The sequence below is a fragment of the Entelurus aequoreus genome, linkage group LG16, assembly GCF_033978785.1.
Source record: "Entelurus aequoreus isolate RoL-2023_Sb linkage group LG16, RoL_Eaeq_v1.1, whole genome shotgun sequence".
NCBI classification, from domain to species: Eukaryota; Metazoa; Chordata; class Actinopteri; order Syngnathiformes; family Syngnathidae; genus Entelurus; species Entelurus aequoreus.
The window spans coordinates 17,295,111-17,308,267 of NC_084746.1; the positions used below are offsets into that span (position 1 = coordinate 17,295,111).

Below are 13,157 nucleotides of genomic sequence, written 5' to 3' on the forward strand. Positions count from 1 at the left end.
TATTGGGATTGATCAAATGTATTGAAGTTTATTGTTATAAATATAGCTGCAGGAATGTTTTGAGATATTTTGTCAGATGTGAGTGTAAAAGTAACAAATCTTCTGGTCAAACATGAAATGACTTGTGCAAGGCAGCTGGGGAGATTGAAAAGTTGGGCAGATGTATTATATTTTGAAATAAGGCTGGAACATAACCAAATGTGGGAAAAAGTGAGGCGCTGTGAATACTTTCCAGATGCACTGCACATGATCACTACCATGACGTGTTAATGAAGTGCATGTAAACACTTTCAGGACAATGAAAGTTGTCCAATTATTTGAAGCTGGAGCTTTTATTGGTACTTTTGAACATTATATGATTTTCAATTTGTGTCATATTTTTATTTTTTACCACAAACCAAAACCTAATGTCTATCATGTTAGTTCCAAACATAAAAATAACGTTTGTCATCTTCCTTCCCTCAGTTGCTCCACATCACTTGAATTCACATTCTTTAGCATTTTCAAAGCATCTTCAATGTTGGAATTATTTTCCATGTAAAAAAAAACAAACGTACAAAGTAAACATTATGTATTTTTTCTCCTTCATAAAAATCAAACGGCTATAATTTATTATTGCAAAACAAAGTGATCACCACAAAATAATACACAAAATTGGATATGTATTTACCTCAATTATACAATATTGTGTAATGTAGGGCTGCAACTAACAACTAATTTGATAATCGATTAATCTGTCGATTATTACTTCGATTAATCAGATAAAAGAGACAAACTACATTTCTATCCTTTCCAGTATTTTATTGGGAAAAAAACAGCATACTGGCACCATACTTATTTTGATTATTGTTTCTCAGCTGTTTGTAAATGTTGCAGTTTATAAATAAAGGTAGCCTCTGCGCATAGCATAGATCCAACGAATTGATGACTAAATTAATTGCCAACTATTTTTATAATCGATTTTAATCGATTAGTTGTTACAGCCCTAGTGTAATGTAAACATTTATTTTGCTTGATTGTAATTATAATTCATAAAATGCCAATGAGAGTATGGGGTATCGGACTGTCTGATTGTGGTGGTCCGCTCCCTGTATGATCAGTGCCAGAGTTTGGTCCGCATTGCCGGCAGTAAGTCGGACACGTTTCCAGTGAGGGTTGGACTCCGCCAAGGCTGCCTTTTGTCACCGATTCTGTTCATAACTTTTATGGACAGAATTTCTAGGCGCAGTTAAGGCGTTGAGGGGATCTGGTTTGGTGGCTGCAGGATTAGGTCTCTGCTTTTTGCAGATGATGTGGTCCTGATGGCTTCATCTGGCCAGGATCTTCAGCTCTCGCTGGATCGGTTCGCAGCTGAATGTGAAGCGACTGGGATGAGAATCAGCACCTCCAAGTCCGAATCCATGGTTCTCGCCCGGAAAAGGGTGGAGTGCCATCTCCGGGTTGCGGAGGAGACCCTGCCCCAAGTGGAGGAGTTCAAGTACCTTGGAGTCTTGTTCACGAGTGAGGGAAGAGTGGATGGTGAGATCGACAGGCGGATCGGTGCGGCGTCTTCAGTAATGCGGACGCTGTATCGATCCGTTGTGGTGAAGAAGGAGCTGAGCCGGAAGGCAAAGCTCTCAATTTACCGGTCAATCTACGTTCCCATCCTCACCTATGGTCATGAGCTTTGGGTTATGACAAGGACAAGATCACGGGTACAAGCGGCCGAAATGAGTTTCCTCCGCCGGGTCGCGGGGCTCTCCCTTAGAGATAGGGTGAGAAGCTCTGCCATCCGGGGGGAGCTCAAAGTAAAGCCGCTGCTCCTCCACATCGAGAGGAGCCAGATGAGGTGGTTCGGGCATCTGGTCAGGATGCCACCCGAACGCCTCCCTAGGGAGGTGTTTAGGGCACGTCCGACCGGTAGGAGGCCACGGGGAAGACCCAGGACACGTTGGGAAGACTATGTCTCCCGGCTGGCCTGGGAACGCCTCGGGATCCCCCGGGAGGAGCTGGACGAAGTGGCTGGGGAGAGGGAAGTCTGGGCTTCCCTGCTTAAGCTGCTGCCCCCGCGACCCGACCTCGGATAAGCGGAAGAAGATGGATGGAAAATGCCAATTGACTATTTTAGTGTTTTTGTACATGCGGTTTCAAATTTGATACACGCATTTTCAGGTTTTACTATACATTAATAAGTCATTTCACATTGCATCAACAGATTAACTGTTCACACTGATGTGTCAGTGAGGTCAATTATAGTAGCATGTATTTGTATTTGGTCACAGAATCCTTTAGAGGATTTTTCTACTAAGGTCAAAAGTGCTACAGGGAGTGGTGGCTTTCGCCCGCAGGACATTGGGGAACTTGAAGGACAGCAGCAGTTGGATTTTAGGAGATATTTTAAAGACATCAGCAACATCTGGGAGGAAGCCCCCACAGATAGGGGTAGAAGATAAGGGTCGGAGGTCGTCCGACTCAAACCGATCACAGGAAATAGTTTAACTGGCCAAACAACAAGCGGGGATTTTGTCCAGACGAGCCGGCTCCAAGGCTAGAGTTACGAAGAGTGGGGGGTTTTGGGTAAAAGGTATTTTAAGGCCTACTGAAATGAATTTTTTTTATTTAAACGGGGATAGCAGATCCATTCTGTGTCATACTTGATCATTTCGCGATATAGCCATATTTTTGCTGAAAGGATTTAGTAGAGAACGACGACGATAAAGATCGCAACTTTTGGTATCTGATGAAAAAAAGCCTTGCCCCTACCGGAAGTAGCGTGACGTAGTCAGTTGATAGCCTCCTCATGTTTTCAATGCAGCTAGAGCGATTCGGACCGAGAAAGCGACGATTACCCAATTAATTTGAGCGAGGATGAAAGATTTGTGGATGAGGAACGTTAGAGTTAAGGACTAGAATGCAGTGCAAGACATATCTTTTTTCGCTCTGACAGTATTTTAGGTACAAGCTGGCTCATTGGATTCCACACTCTCTCCTTTTTCTATTGTGGATCACGGATTTGTATTTTAAACCACCTCGGATACTATATCCTCTTGAAAATGAGAGTCGCGAACGTGAAATGGACATTCACAGTGACTTATCTCCACGACAATACATCGACGAAACACTTTAGCTACGGAGCTAACGTGATACCATCGTGCTTAACTGCATATAGAAACAAAATAAATAAATCCCTGACTGGAAGGATAGACAGAAGATCAACAATACTATTAAACCAGGGACATGTAACTACACGGTTAATGCTTTCCAGCCTGGCGAAGCTTAAAAATGCTGTTGCTAACGACGCCATTGAAGCTAACTTAGCTACGGAGCTAACGTGATAGCATCGTGCTTAACTGCATATAGAAACAAAATAAATAAATCCCTGACTGGAAGGATGGACAGAAGATCAACAATACTATTAAACCAGGGACATGTAAATACACGGTTAATGCTTTCCAGCTTGGCAAAGCTTAAAAATGCTGTTGCTACCGACACCATTGAAGCTAACTTAGTATAATGGGACCTCACAGAGCTATGATAAAAACATTAGCGCTCCACCTACGCCAGCCAGCCCTCATCTGCTCATCAACACCCGTGCTCACCTGCATTCCAGCGATCGACGGAAGGACGAAGGACTTCACCACGATCATCCGTGCGGTCGGTGGCTAGCGTTGGCTAGCGCGTCTTCTATCCGAGTCAAAGTCTTCCTGGTTGTGTTGCTGTAGTCCGCCGCTAATACACCGATCCCACCTACAACTTTCTTCTTTGCAGTCTCCATTGTTCATTAAACAAATTGCAAAAGATTCACCCACACAGATGTCCAGAATACTGTGGAATTATGAGATGAAAATAGAGCTATTTTGTATTGTATTCAATAGGGTACCGATACTTCTGTTTCACTGGTTACGTCACGCGCATACGTCATCATCCAAAGACGTTTTCAACCGGAAGTTTAGCGGGAAATTTAAAATTGCACTTTATAAATTAACCCGGCCGTATTGGCATGTGTTGCAATGTTAAGATTTCATCATTGATATATAAACTATCAGACTGCGTGGTCGGTAGTGGTGGGTTTCAGTAGGCCTTTAAGGATAGTTGTCGAGAGGACATCAGAAGAGTAATCAGGCCCATACTCGTTCTCCTGGAGCTGCAGCTCCAGTCGGAGGCTCGCTTAAACAAATAAAGCTTTTAGTTTGACGATTCCTCGTTGGCGTCTCCTTGGCTCATTGCCCATCACACGACCATCAAATATTCATTAGTAAATAAAAAATCTTACCTTATCCCTTTCAAATTTGGCGAAGTTTCTCATAAAACAGGTGTCTGGTTTCTTCTTTGTGGCAATCTTGCAGGTTGACTGACAGCTCTCTAATAAGTCAATTACTGCCCTCGTGTGGATTATGCGTGTAATGCATGCATTTGATCTGATATGTCAGGCTTTTTAGGAAAAAGTAATTACGCTGATCATGTAGAGGTCTCAAAACATATGTATCACTTCTGATACATTTGGTGTTAAAAGTAGCATATATAAAATGAGGAAATAATGAGTCTAATTTCAAAATGTATTTATTTTTGTCTTTTGCTTGTGTATTCCAGTTCAATGTGCCACCAGATAGCACTTTTCTCTTTCCTAACATGTATTTGATAATTTATATCTTCATCCAAAAAAACTAGTGGGCATGAACACTTTTCCATTAACAGAAAAAACAATTAAGTATGCCTAGCAACAGGGTTATATGATAAATTTCTAACTATTTGTTGGAAAGGTATTTTCTCTACACTATAGTAATCCTACTGACAAGTGACTGTGATAAACCCTTTTATGTACGAGTCCAGAGGTAAAATCCACAACTTTGTTATTTCATATTTCTTATAGGAACTGAGCACAAAACAAGCAGACTGACTATGTACAAAGTGACTTATATCATTATGTGAGGAGGATGGTGTGGTTAGACCAGGACCCCCACACAATGTGTACTCTACTAAAATAGAAAAATTATTTGAAAGCACTCCCCTCCATATTTTACAGTTGTAGCAGTCACGTCCGTCACACACGTCATTTCACAATGTGGAACAGCTTGCTTGAGACCTATAAGGAAACCATAAACAGGCATTAGGCCACACGGAGAATGTAAGAAGAATGTGGCGCACTTACACAGTGGTCTCGCGCGTGCAGGAAGTCAAAGAGCTCCTCAGTGCACTCTTCGTTGGTGTTGGACCTGGAGCTGACACGCGTCTCGCAGAGCTCCAGAAGCTCCTTGTAGTGCAGGCAGTGTTCTGACTGCTCACACTTGCTGCGGATTGTGTCAAGGGGATCCTGAAAAGGCCATGGTGGAGAAAGCCAATAAAATGACTGTACCGTATTTTCCGGACCATAGGGCGCACTGAATTATAAGGCGCATTAAAGGAGTCTCTTTTTTTTTCTAAATGTAAAAGACTTTCTTGTGGTCTACATAACATGTAATGGTGGTTCTTTGGTCAAAATGTTGCATAGATGATGTTTTACACATCATCTTCAAGCTGCTTTCTGACCGTCTCTTCCGGATGCGCCGTTTTGTGGGCGGTCTTATTTACGTGGCTCACTTTCAACAGCGTCTTCTCCCCGTCATCTTTGTTGTAGCGGTGTAGCGTGCAAGGACGGGAGTGGAAGAAGTGTCAAAAGATGGAGCTAACTGTTTAAATGACATTCAGACTTTATTTCAATCAATAACGGAGCAGCATCTCCTCATCCGCCGGAAATGTGTCCCGTGAAAAACCGTCCGATCGGAACTCTCTAATAACTACAGTTCTTTGGGTGAATAATGTAAACTCACTACACCGGTATGTTTTAGCGCTTTCATGGCGAGTTTACTGTCAGATATAAGTAAGAACTTTACATAGGGCTGCAACATATAATCGATTAAAATCGATTATAAAAATAGTTGGCGATTAATTTATCATCGATTCGTTTTTTTTTAACCTTTATTTATAAACTGCAACATTTACAAACAGCTGAGAAACAATAATCAAAATAATAGGGGTGTAACGGTACGTGTATTTGAATCGAACCGTTTCGGTACGGGGGTTTCGGTTCGGTGCGGAGGTGTACCGAACGAGTTTCCACACGGACATATTAAGTAGCGTACTGCACGTTGTGTAAACAATACTCAAAACTCAAAATGCCGTACATTTGAGGCATTTAAGAAACTCCGCCCTGACAGCTCCGCAAAAGAGGACATGTCCGGTGAAAAGAGGACATATGGTCAGTCTATCGTAGCCCGTTAGCTGCTAGCATGCTAGCAAAAGAGGACATATCCGGTGAAACCGATCGCTGCTAGCATGCTAGCAGCTAACGGGCTAGGTCCTGACCATACGTCCTCTTTTCACCGGACATGTCCTCTTTTGCGGGACTGTCCGGGCGGTGTTTCTTAAATGCTTCAAATGTCCGGCATTTTGAGTTAGGGTTGCGTGTATTTTCAATGTACGTTCAGGGTTAAGAAGGTTAAAAACACAACAAATTGTGAAGGTGTGCGCACACAGCAGCATTGGTGAGGGAGGGGCAGAGACAGAGAGAGCGAGAGAGTTATGATAAACGCGCATGCGTCGTCAGGCTCTGCTTTTTATCCATAGATTTATCAGATTAAATTTTTTATTATCTGTAGCAGGGGTGTCAAAAGTGTGCAATTTTGTAACATTTTCCTTGTTTTATTTGGCAAGTTGAAAGAACATGGCGGTCAGTATGCTGTTTTTTTTCAATAAAATACTGGAAAGGATAGAAATGTAGTTTGTCTCTTGTATCCGATTATTAATCGATTAATCGAGGTAATAATCGACAGATTAATTGATTATCAGATTAATCGATTATCAAATTAATCGTTAGTTGCAGCCCTAACTTTACACTACTTTATATTAGAAATGGCAACAGTGGAGGATGAATGTCCCATAACAAGAAGATAGAGAAAAAGAAGAAGCTTATCGACTACGGAGTCGGCATGTACTACAAAGGCGCATTTTTCAGGATTTATGCAGATCCCAAATACAGATCAGCAGGTACCAGAAGGTAAGAAAAGTTGCTTTTGCATAATATTGCAAAACAAAACGCCAGATAATATGTTTTACCTTATACTCCATCAAGCAGTCCGGCTTCATAGTTTACCAAAGTCGTATTTAAACATTTTTAAAAGATTTGGGCGCTGTGTGTAATGTTTATATTTTCAATGGAACATATGAAGTGTTGTTGTTGTTTACTTGAGTCATATTGCCATCATAGTGCAGTCTACACATATATATTATGTTTGACTGCCATCTACTGCTCACACTTATCAATACACCATGTACCAAATAAAATTGCTTCGAGGTCGGTAAGCAATAACAGAATTAACCCGTACATTAGGCGCACCGTCGAGTTTTGAGGAAAAAAAGAGAAAGATTTTAAGTGCGCCTTACAGTCCGGAAAATACGGTACCTCAGTTTTTTGTACACCCACATTGTCCTGGGATTTGATTCACGACTAAGTTTCTCGTGCCCTTGTTTTTGTATAGTCCCGGTAATCATAGGAATCACATTAGCAGGCACATCATTCCCTAATATTGGAGTGCTTGGGTGACTGAATGTTTGCTTTTTTACCAAGTGCGACTGCAAAATAATCCACCGCAGGGCCAAAAAAAGTTGCAAGTGCCAGCACTTTGATAAGGACCATGAGAAACATTATTGAAATCCAGAAAAAAAACTTTCAGCAACAGTACACAGGTGGCAACAAACGTTTTTAACAAAGGAGAAATTTAAATGTTAAGTTAAAGTTAAAGTACCAATGATTGTCACACACACACTCGGTGTGGCGAAATTTAAATGTTTTATCTATATTATTAATAATGTTTATATTTTAACCACCTGCTGGGGTTGATGTTGTGTTCCTGAGTGGGTGATATTCAGAGTTCCCATTGTCGTGAACGTACCACGCCCGTAAGGTGATTGTCGAAGAGGGAGGAAGAGTTCATTTTTTAATTGTAGCGTCCAGAAGTGCACACACAGTCTGACGCTCTTTTTTTAACTTTTTTTGAGCAACCTGTGGTAACTCAGCTCAACTTATCTCATTCCTCCCACATGCACGTCTATCCTCATCCCTCATTTCCACAACAACGAACGCTTCCTCCCTCCTAGTCAATCACCTTACAGGCGTGGAACGTTCACGTCAGTGGCGGGCCGTGCGTTTCCCACCTAGGCCTTCAGTGATGTCAGACTTCAATGGTTACCTCTCAAAATACCATAATTGATGTCACCACATGACCATTGCTGAAGAAATACTATACAGAAACCCGCATCAGCAATTAAAACATATCTCATGTGGTACTGTCAAAATTAAAATAGCAAAAAACATATTAAACGTGAAAAAATAAAGAAATAAAATATCTGAACTCATAATCTGTAGAACCTATTCGAGCTTCCGGGGTTGGCCGACATGGTCTCACAAAATGTAGTTTCTCTTTAAATATCCTTCTTGAAAATGGCCTTGCAAATATATGTGTTGTCTTGTCTAATTATGGAAAGATGCAGACGAGGCGTGTTGGCTGAGTTCTTAAAGTTTACTCCACAAGGTGCTCATCAAAAACATCCCGCCGTTCTTCACTAGGGACGGCGTGGCGAAGTTGGTAGAGTGGCTGTGCCAGCAATCGGCGGGTTGCTGGTTACTGGGGTTCAATCCCCACCTTCTACCATCCTAGTCACGTCCGTTGTGTCCTTGGGCAAGACACTTCACCCTTGCTCCTGATGGCTGCTGTTTAGCGCCTTGCATGGCAGCTCCCGCCATCAGTGTGTGAATGTGTGTGTGAATGGGTGAATGTGGAAATACTGTCAAAGCGCTTTGAGTACCTTGAAGGTAGAAAAGCGCTATACAAGTATAACCCATTTATCATTTATTACTGTGGCATGCTGGGTAATGGAGTTCTTATGTTACCTAGCCCATGACATCACTATATATATCTGCCTTAGGCCATCTAGAAGGCCTTACTGACAACAACTGGTGATCTGATTGGCTATCGCAACTGTCAATCAGTGTACCTGCTCAGTGGCCTTGTGGTTAGAGTGTCTGCTCTGAGATCGGTAGGTCGTGAGTTCAAACCCCGGCCGAGTCATACCAAAGACTATAGAAGTGGGACCCATTACCTCCCTTGGAATCGGGGGGATAAGTCATCAAAATTATTCCCGGGCGCGGCCACCGCTGCTGCTGCTCACTGCTCCCCTCACCTCCCAGGGGTTTAACAAGGGAATGGGTCAAATGCAGAGGACACATTTCACCACACCTAGTGTGACCATCATTGGTACTTTAACTTTAACTTAACTTCACTTCACTTACAGTGCACAGACGCCTACATTGTTGATTCTGAAGGCTTTTTGATTGATTTATTGAAACTTTTATTAGTAGATTGCACAGTACAGTACCTATTCCGTACAATTGACCACTAAATGGTAACACCCGAATAAGTTTTTCAACTTGTTTAAGTCGGGGTCCACGTTAATCAATTCATGGTACAAATATCAGTGTTTCCCACACATTCATTTATTTGTGGCGGCCCGCCACGAAAGAATTACGTCCGCCATAAATAGATTTTTTTTAATTTTTTTTGTCCTGTCCAGCTTCTCAGGCAAATCATACAGTTGATGTAGATGCCCATATCGGCTGTTCAGATTTACTTTACAAAAGAGAAGTGTAGGCAATAAGGCAACAAAAGAAGTATCTTTTGTTGCCTTATTTGTATTTGACTTTATTAAATGTTTTTTATATTAGAAACACAACATGTGTATATAACAAAGGGTGCAAATTCTGCAGGCAGTAGGAAACACATGGTTAAGTGTAGAGAGTAAAACTGATGGCAGTCTAAAGTTCAAGATTTTTGGAGCTCTTTGTTCAGTGGATCAGATGTTGGATGAAGCTCTGTGTCTATCTACCACCACTACTGTTTTCTGTTTATTTGTTTATTTGACTGTGGCAGGACACCTCTGCCTCTGTTTCACTTTATGTTGCTGGTAAATAATATGGTTGTAGTAGTAGACTAAAGTTCAATTATTTAGTATGCACTAATTAAAGGGGCAGAGCTTTAAGAGACATTTTAGCTTTTATAAGATATATTTTTTGTAAGAACCACAATTAATAAATATATTTCAGTGAATAACTTATTGTTCAAATCTGTATATAAATATGTACATAAAATGTTGTAATTATATTGTAAAATGGATGGATGGATGGACGTTTAAAACAAAACTGTTATTATTAATTAGTAAGTATACATTTTTTGAGCCTTTTTAGAGAAAATCATATTGTAGTAAATTATGCAAATTACTCGATGATGTCATGGTGTTCACGCCCATAGCCACGCCCCCACCGCCACAGGTATCTTGGCAGTTTATGGGAAACACTGAATATATACTATCAGCATAATACGGTCATCACACAAGTTAATCATCAAAGTATATACATTAAAATATTTACAATCCGGGGGGTGGGATGTGGTGGGGGGTGGGGGGTAGGTTAGGTTAGGTTGGGTTGCTATCAGCATATTTCAGTCATCAACAATTTTACCATCTGAGAAATCTCACTTGGTAGGATATGTACAGCTTCGGGCAGATTTGGTACAGCATGGCAACATAAGCTATCATAATTCTGATTGGATTAAAACTCTATAACCTAAAAACAACAGCGCTGGAAGGAGCATAATATGACATGAAGAGAATATGAATACTTTTTAGATATTTAGGGAAAGTAAATAAAAAAATACTTTTATCTTTAATTATGATCATGATTTCTGGTTACCGTATTTTCCGCACTGTAAGGCGCACCTAAAAACCTCCAATTTTCTCAAAAGCTGACAGTGTGCCTTATAATCCGGTGCGCCTTATTGATGGACCAATATTGCGCCACAACAGGTCTCGCAACTACGAGACCTTTTTCTACTAAGCGCTTCTTCTTCTACGGGGGAAAATGAAGTTTGCGGCTGCTTACCGTAGAAAAAGAAGCGCGCGGTGCATGCTGGGATATATGACTGCGTGAGGCGTGCCGTTTCATTTCCATTTGTGTGTTTATGTAAAGACCCCAAAATGGCTCCTATTAAGAGACACGCTTACAACGCAGAGTGTGGTCCGAGCTTTCAGGAAGGCAGGAATTGTCACTAAACTGCGAGACAACAGCAGCGACACTAACTCGATTAATGACGACTTCGACGAGACGCCCAACTGTTTAATTCGGACAATGAAGAAGAAGAATTCGAGGGATTCGTGGATGAGGAATAACTTCATAAAGTGAGCTTTACATGTTTATTTTGTGTGTTGTGTGTCATTAACATTTGAGCAACGTTGAGTTATTGATATATTGTTATTGCTTTGCACTATTTCGAGTGTTACTATATTGTGATTGCACTAACGTTTGATTTACCGTAACAGTATCAGACTGTTTTTTACGTGTTTATTGAATCGAGGAAAAGTTCCCCTCCACTATGTGATATAAATGTTGGACTACATGTTATACCTTGCTTTTGTTAAAAGATAAACAAAACACCTAGTCACTGACTTTACCTCGGGGAAAATAATAAAACAGCTGTTTATTCCTTTTGGGAGTGAACGGAGTTGTCAGAACGCTGGTTTGTAATCTATTAATAAAGTTTGACTGACCTGACTGTTTTGTTGACATTCCCTTTAGCGCAGCTCCATCTAATGGATGCATAACGTAACCCCAGCCTCTACTGTAGCGTCTATTCTACGCGCCTTATAACGCGGTGCGTCTTATAATGCGGTGAGTCTTATATATGAACAAAGTTTTAAAATAGGCCATTCATTGAAGTTGCGCCTTATAATCCGGTGCGCCTTATAGTGCGGAAAATACGGTATGTTAGGCCGGCAGAGAAGGCCTTGTTGGCCGTGACGGCACACCACTGGTCCACGACAACGGGAACTCTAAATATCACCCACTCAGGAACACAACATCAACCCCAGCAGGTCGTTAAAATATATTTTGCATTGGGAAACAATTTAATTATTAACTATTAAATGGAAAAAATTTGCATGATTTATGGTAAAAATTGCTTCGAAAACTGAGGTACCCAGTTAGGTAATGTGAGATGGAACTTCTTACTGTAGCCAGACAATATAGTGAAATATTCCGTTTTATTGTACTATCCAAACAATCATTACATACACATAACTTACCACCAGGTCCTCTTCATCCTCCTCCTCCTCTTCTTCTTCTTCTTCTTCTTTTTCCTCCTCCTTCTCTTCAGGGGCTTCTTCCTCCTGCACAGTAATGGAAATGCAGTGAAATGTTTGTGAGTGCATAAAAAAAAATAAAAAGTTATTTAGGGCTGCAACAACTACTCGATTAAATTCGATTATAGAAATAGTTGCCGATTAATTTAGTCATCGATTCGTTGGATCTATGCTATACGCATGCGCAGAGGCAGTTTTTTTTAAATTATTTTTTTATTTTACTTTTTTTTATAAACCTTTATTTAGAAACTGCAACATGTACAAACAGCTGAGAAACAATAATCAAAATAAGTATGGTGCCAGTATGCTGTTTTTTCCCCCAATAAAATACTGGAAAGGATAGAAATGTAGTTTGTCTCTTTTATCCGATTATTAATCGATTAATCAAAGTAATAATCGACAGATTAAGCGATTATCAAATTAATCGTTAGTTGCAACCCTAGTGTTATTGTATTAAACTTGAGTGTTAAACAAAATGCAAGTTGTTTCCATTGAACAATTATCATGAACATTGCATGTTTAAGATACTATATGTTTATTAACGATGCTCTTAATGAAATATCAAGATTTATTTGTGTAATATTAAAAGGAATTGACCATTGCCTCATCAGGCAATGGCTGCCATAACATTCACACCTGGTCAATAAATAGTACGCCAGTAAAAGTTGACACGAACACAGTCTAAGAACAAAACTACATGCATAAATTAAAACTTGTTTTCTTTACCTCCTCTTCTGGGTCGCCGTTAGTGAGCATTTTCCTTTCAAACACCATATTTGCCCAGAATTGCTCGCCAAAAAGAAGGCAGGCCTGCTGAGCAGATCTCCGTCGAGGACGAAGCCTCGGTCACACGCCGGAAAAGTCTGGAAGGTTTTCCCGGAAAAAGCTATCTTATTGGGCAAAGAGTGTGTTTGAAGTCAATCTAGTCCAATGATATACTATGATTATATTTA

At 40.6% G+C, this 13,157-nt stretch overlaps 1 protein-coding gene across 1 annotated transcript; it reads right to left on the reverse strand.

Annotated features, from left to right (window-relative positions):
* Window positions 1-4,521: 4,521 nt before the first annotated feature.
* LOC133630655 (cytochrome b-c1 complex subunit 6, mitochondrial-like) lies at window positions 4,522-13,085 on the reverse strand. The gene is made up of 4 exons (XM_062022266.1): window positions 12,931-13,085; window positions 12,148-12,231; window positions 5,129-5,290; window positions 4,522-5,062 (listed from the first exon to the last, which is right to left on the reverse strand). Exons 1-4 carry the CDS (start codon window positions 12,976-12,978, stop codon window positions 5,030-5,032), a joined length of 327 nt encoding a protein of 108 aa, XP_061878250.1. The 5' UTR covers window positions 12,979-13,085; the 3' UTR covers window positions 4,522-5,029.
* Between the last annotated feature and the right edge of the window lie 72 nt (window positions 13,086-13,157).

Bases quoted from the DNA above. Each gene is read 5' to 3' on its own strand.
- LOC133630655 (XM_062022266.1), bottom strand. From the start codon at position 12,978: ATGGTGTTTGAAAGGAAAATGCTCACTAACGGCGACCCAGAAGAGGAG. The intron at 12,232-12,930 runs GTAAAGAAAACA...ATTACTGTGCAG, and splicing joins ACGGCGACCCAGAAGAGGAG to GAGGAAGAAGCCCCTGAAGA. The intron at 5,063-5,128 runs GTAAGTGCGCCA...GTTTCCTTATAG, and splicing joins TGCACGCGCGAGACCACTGT to GTCTCAAGCAAGCTGTTCCA.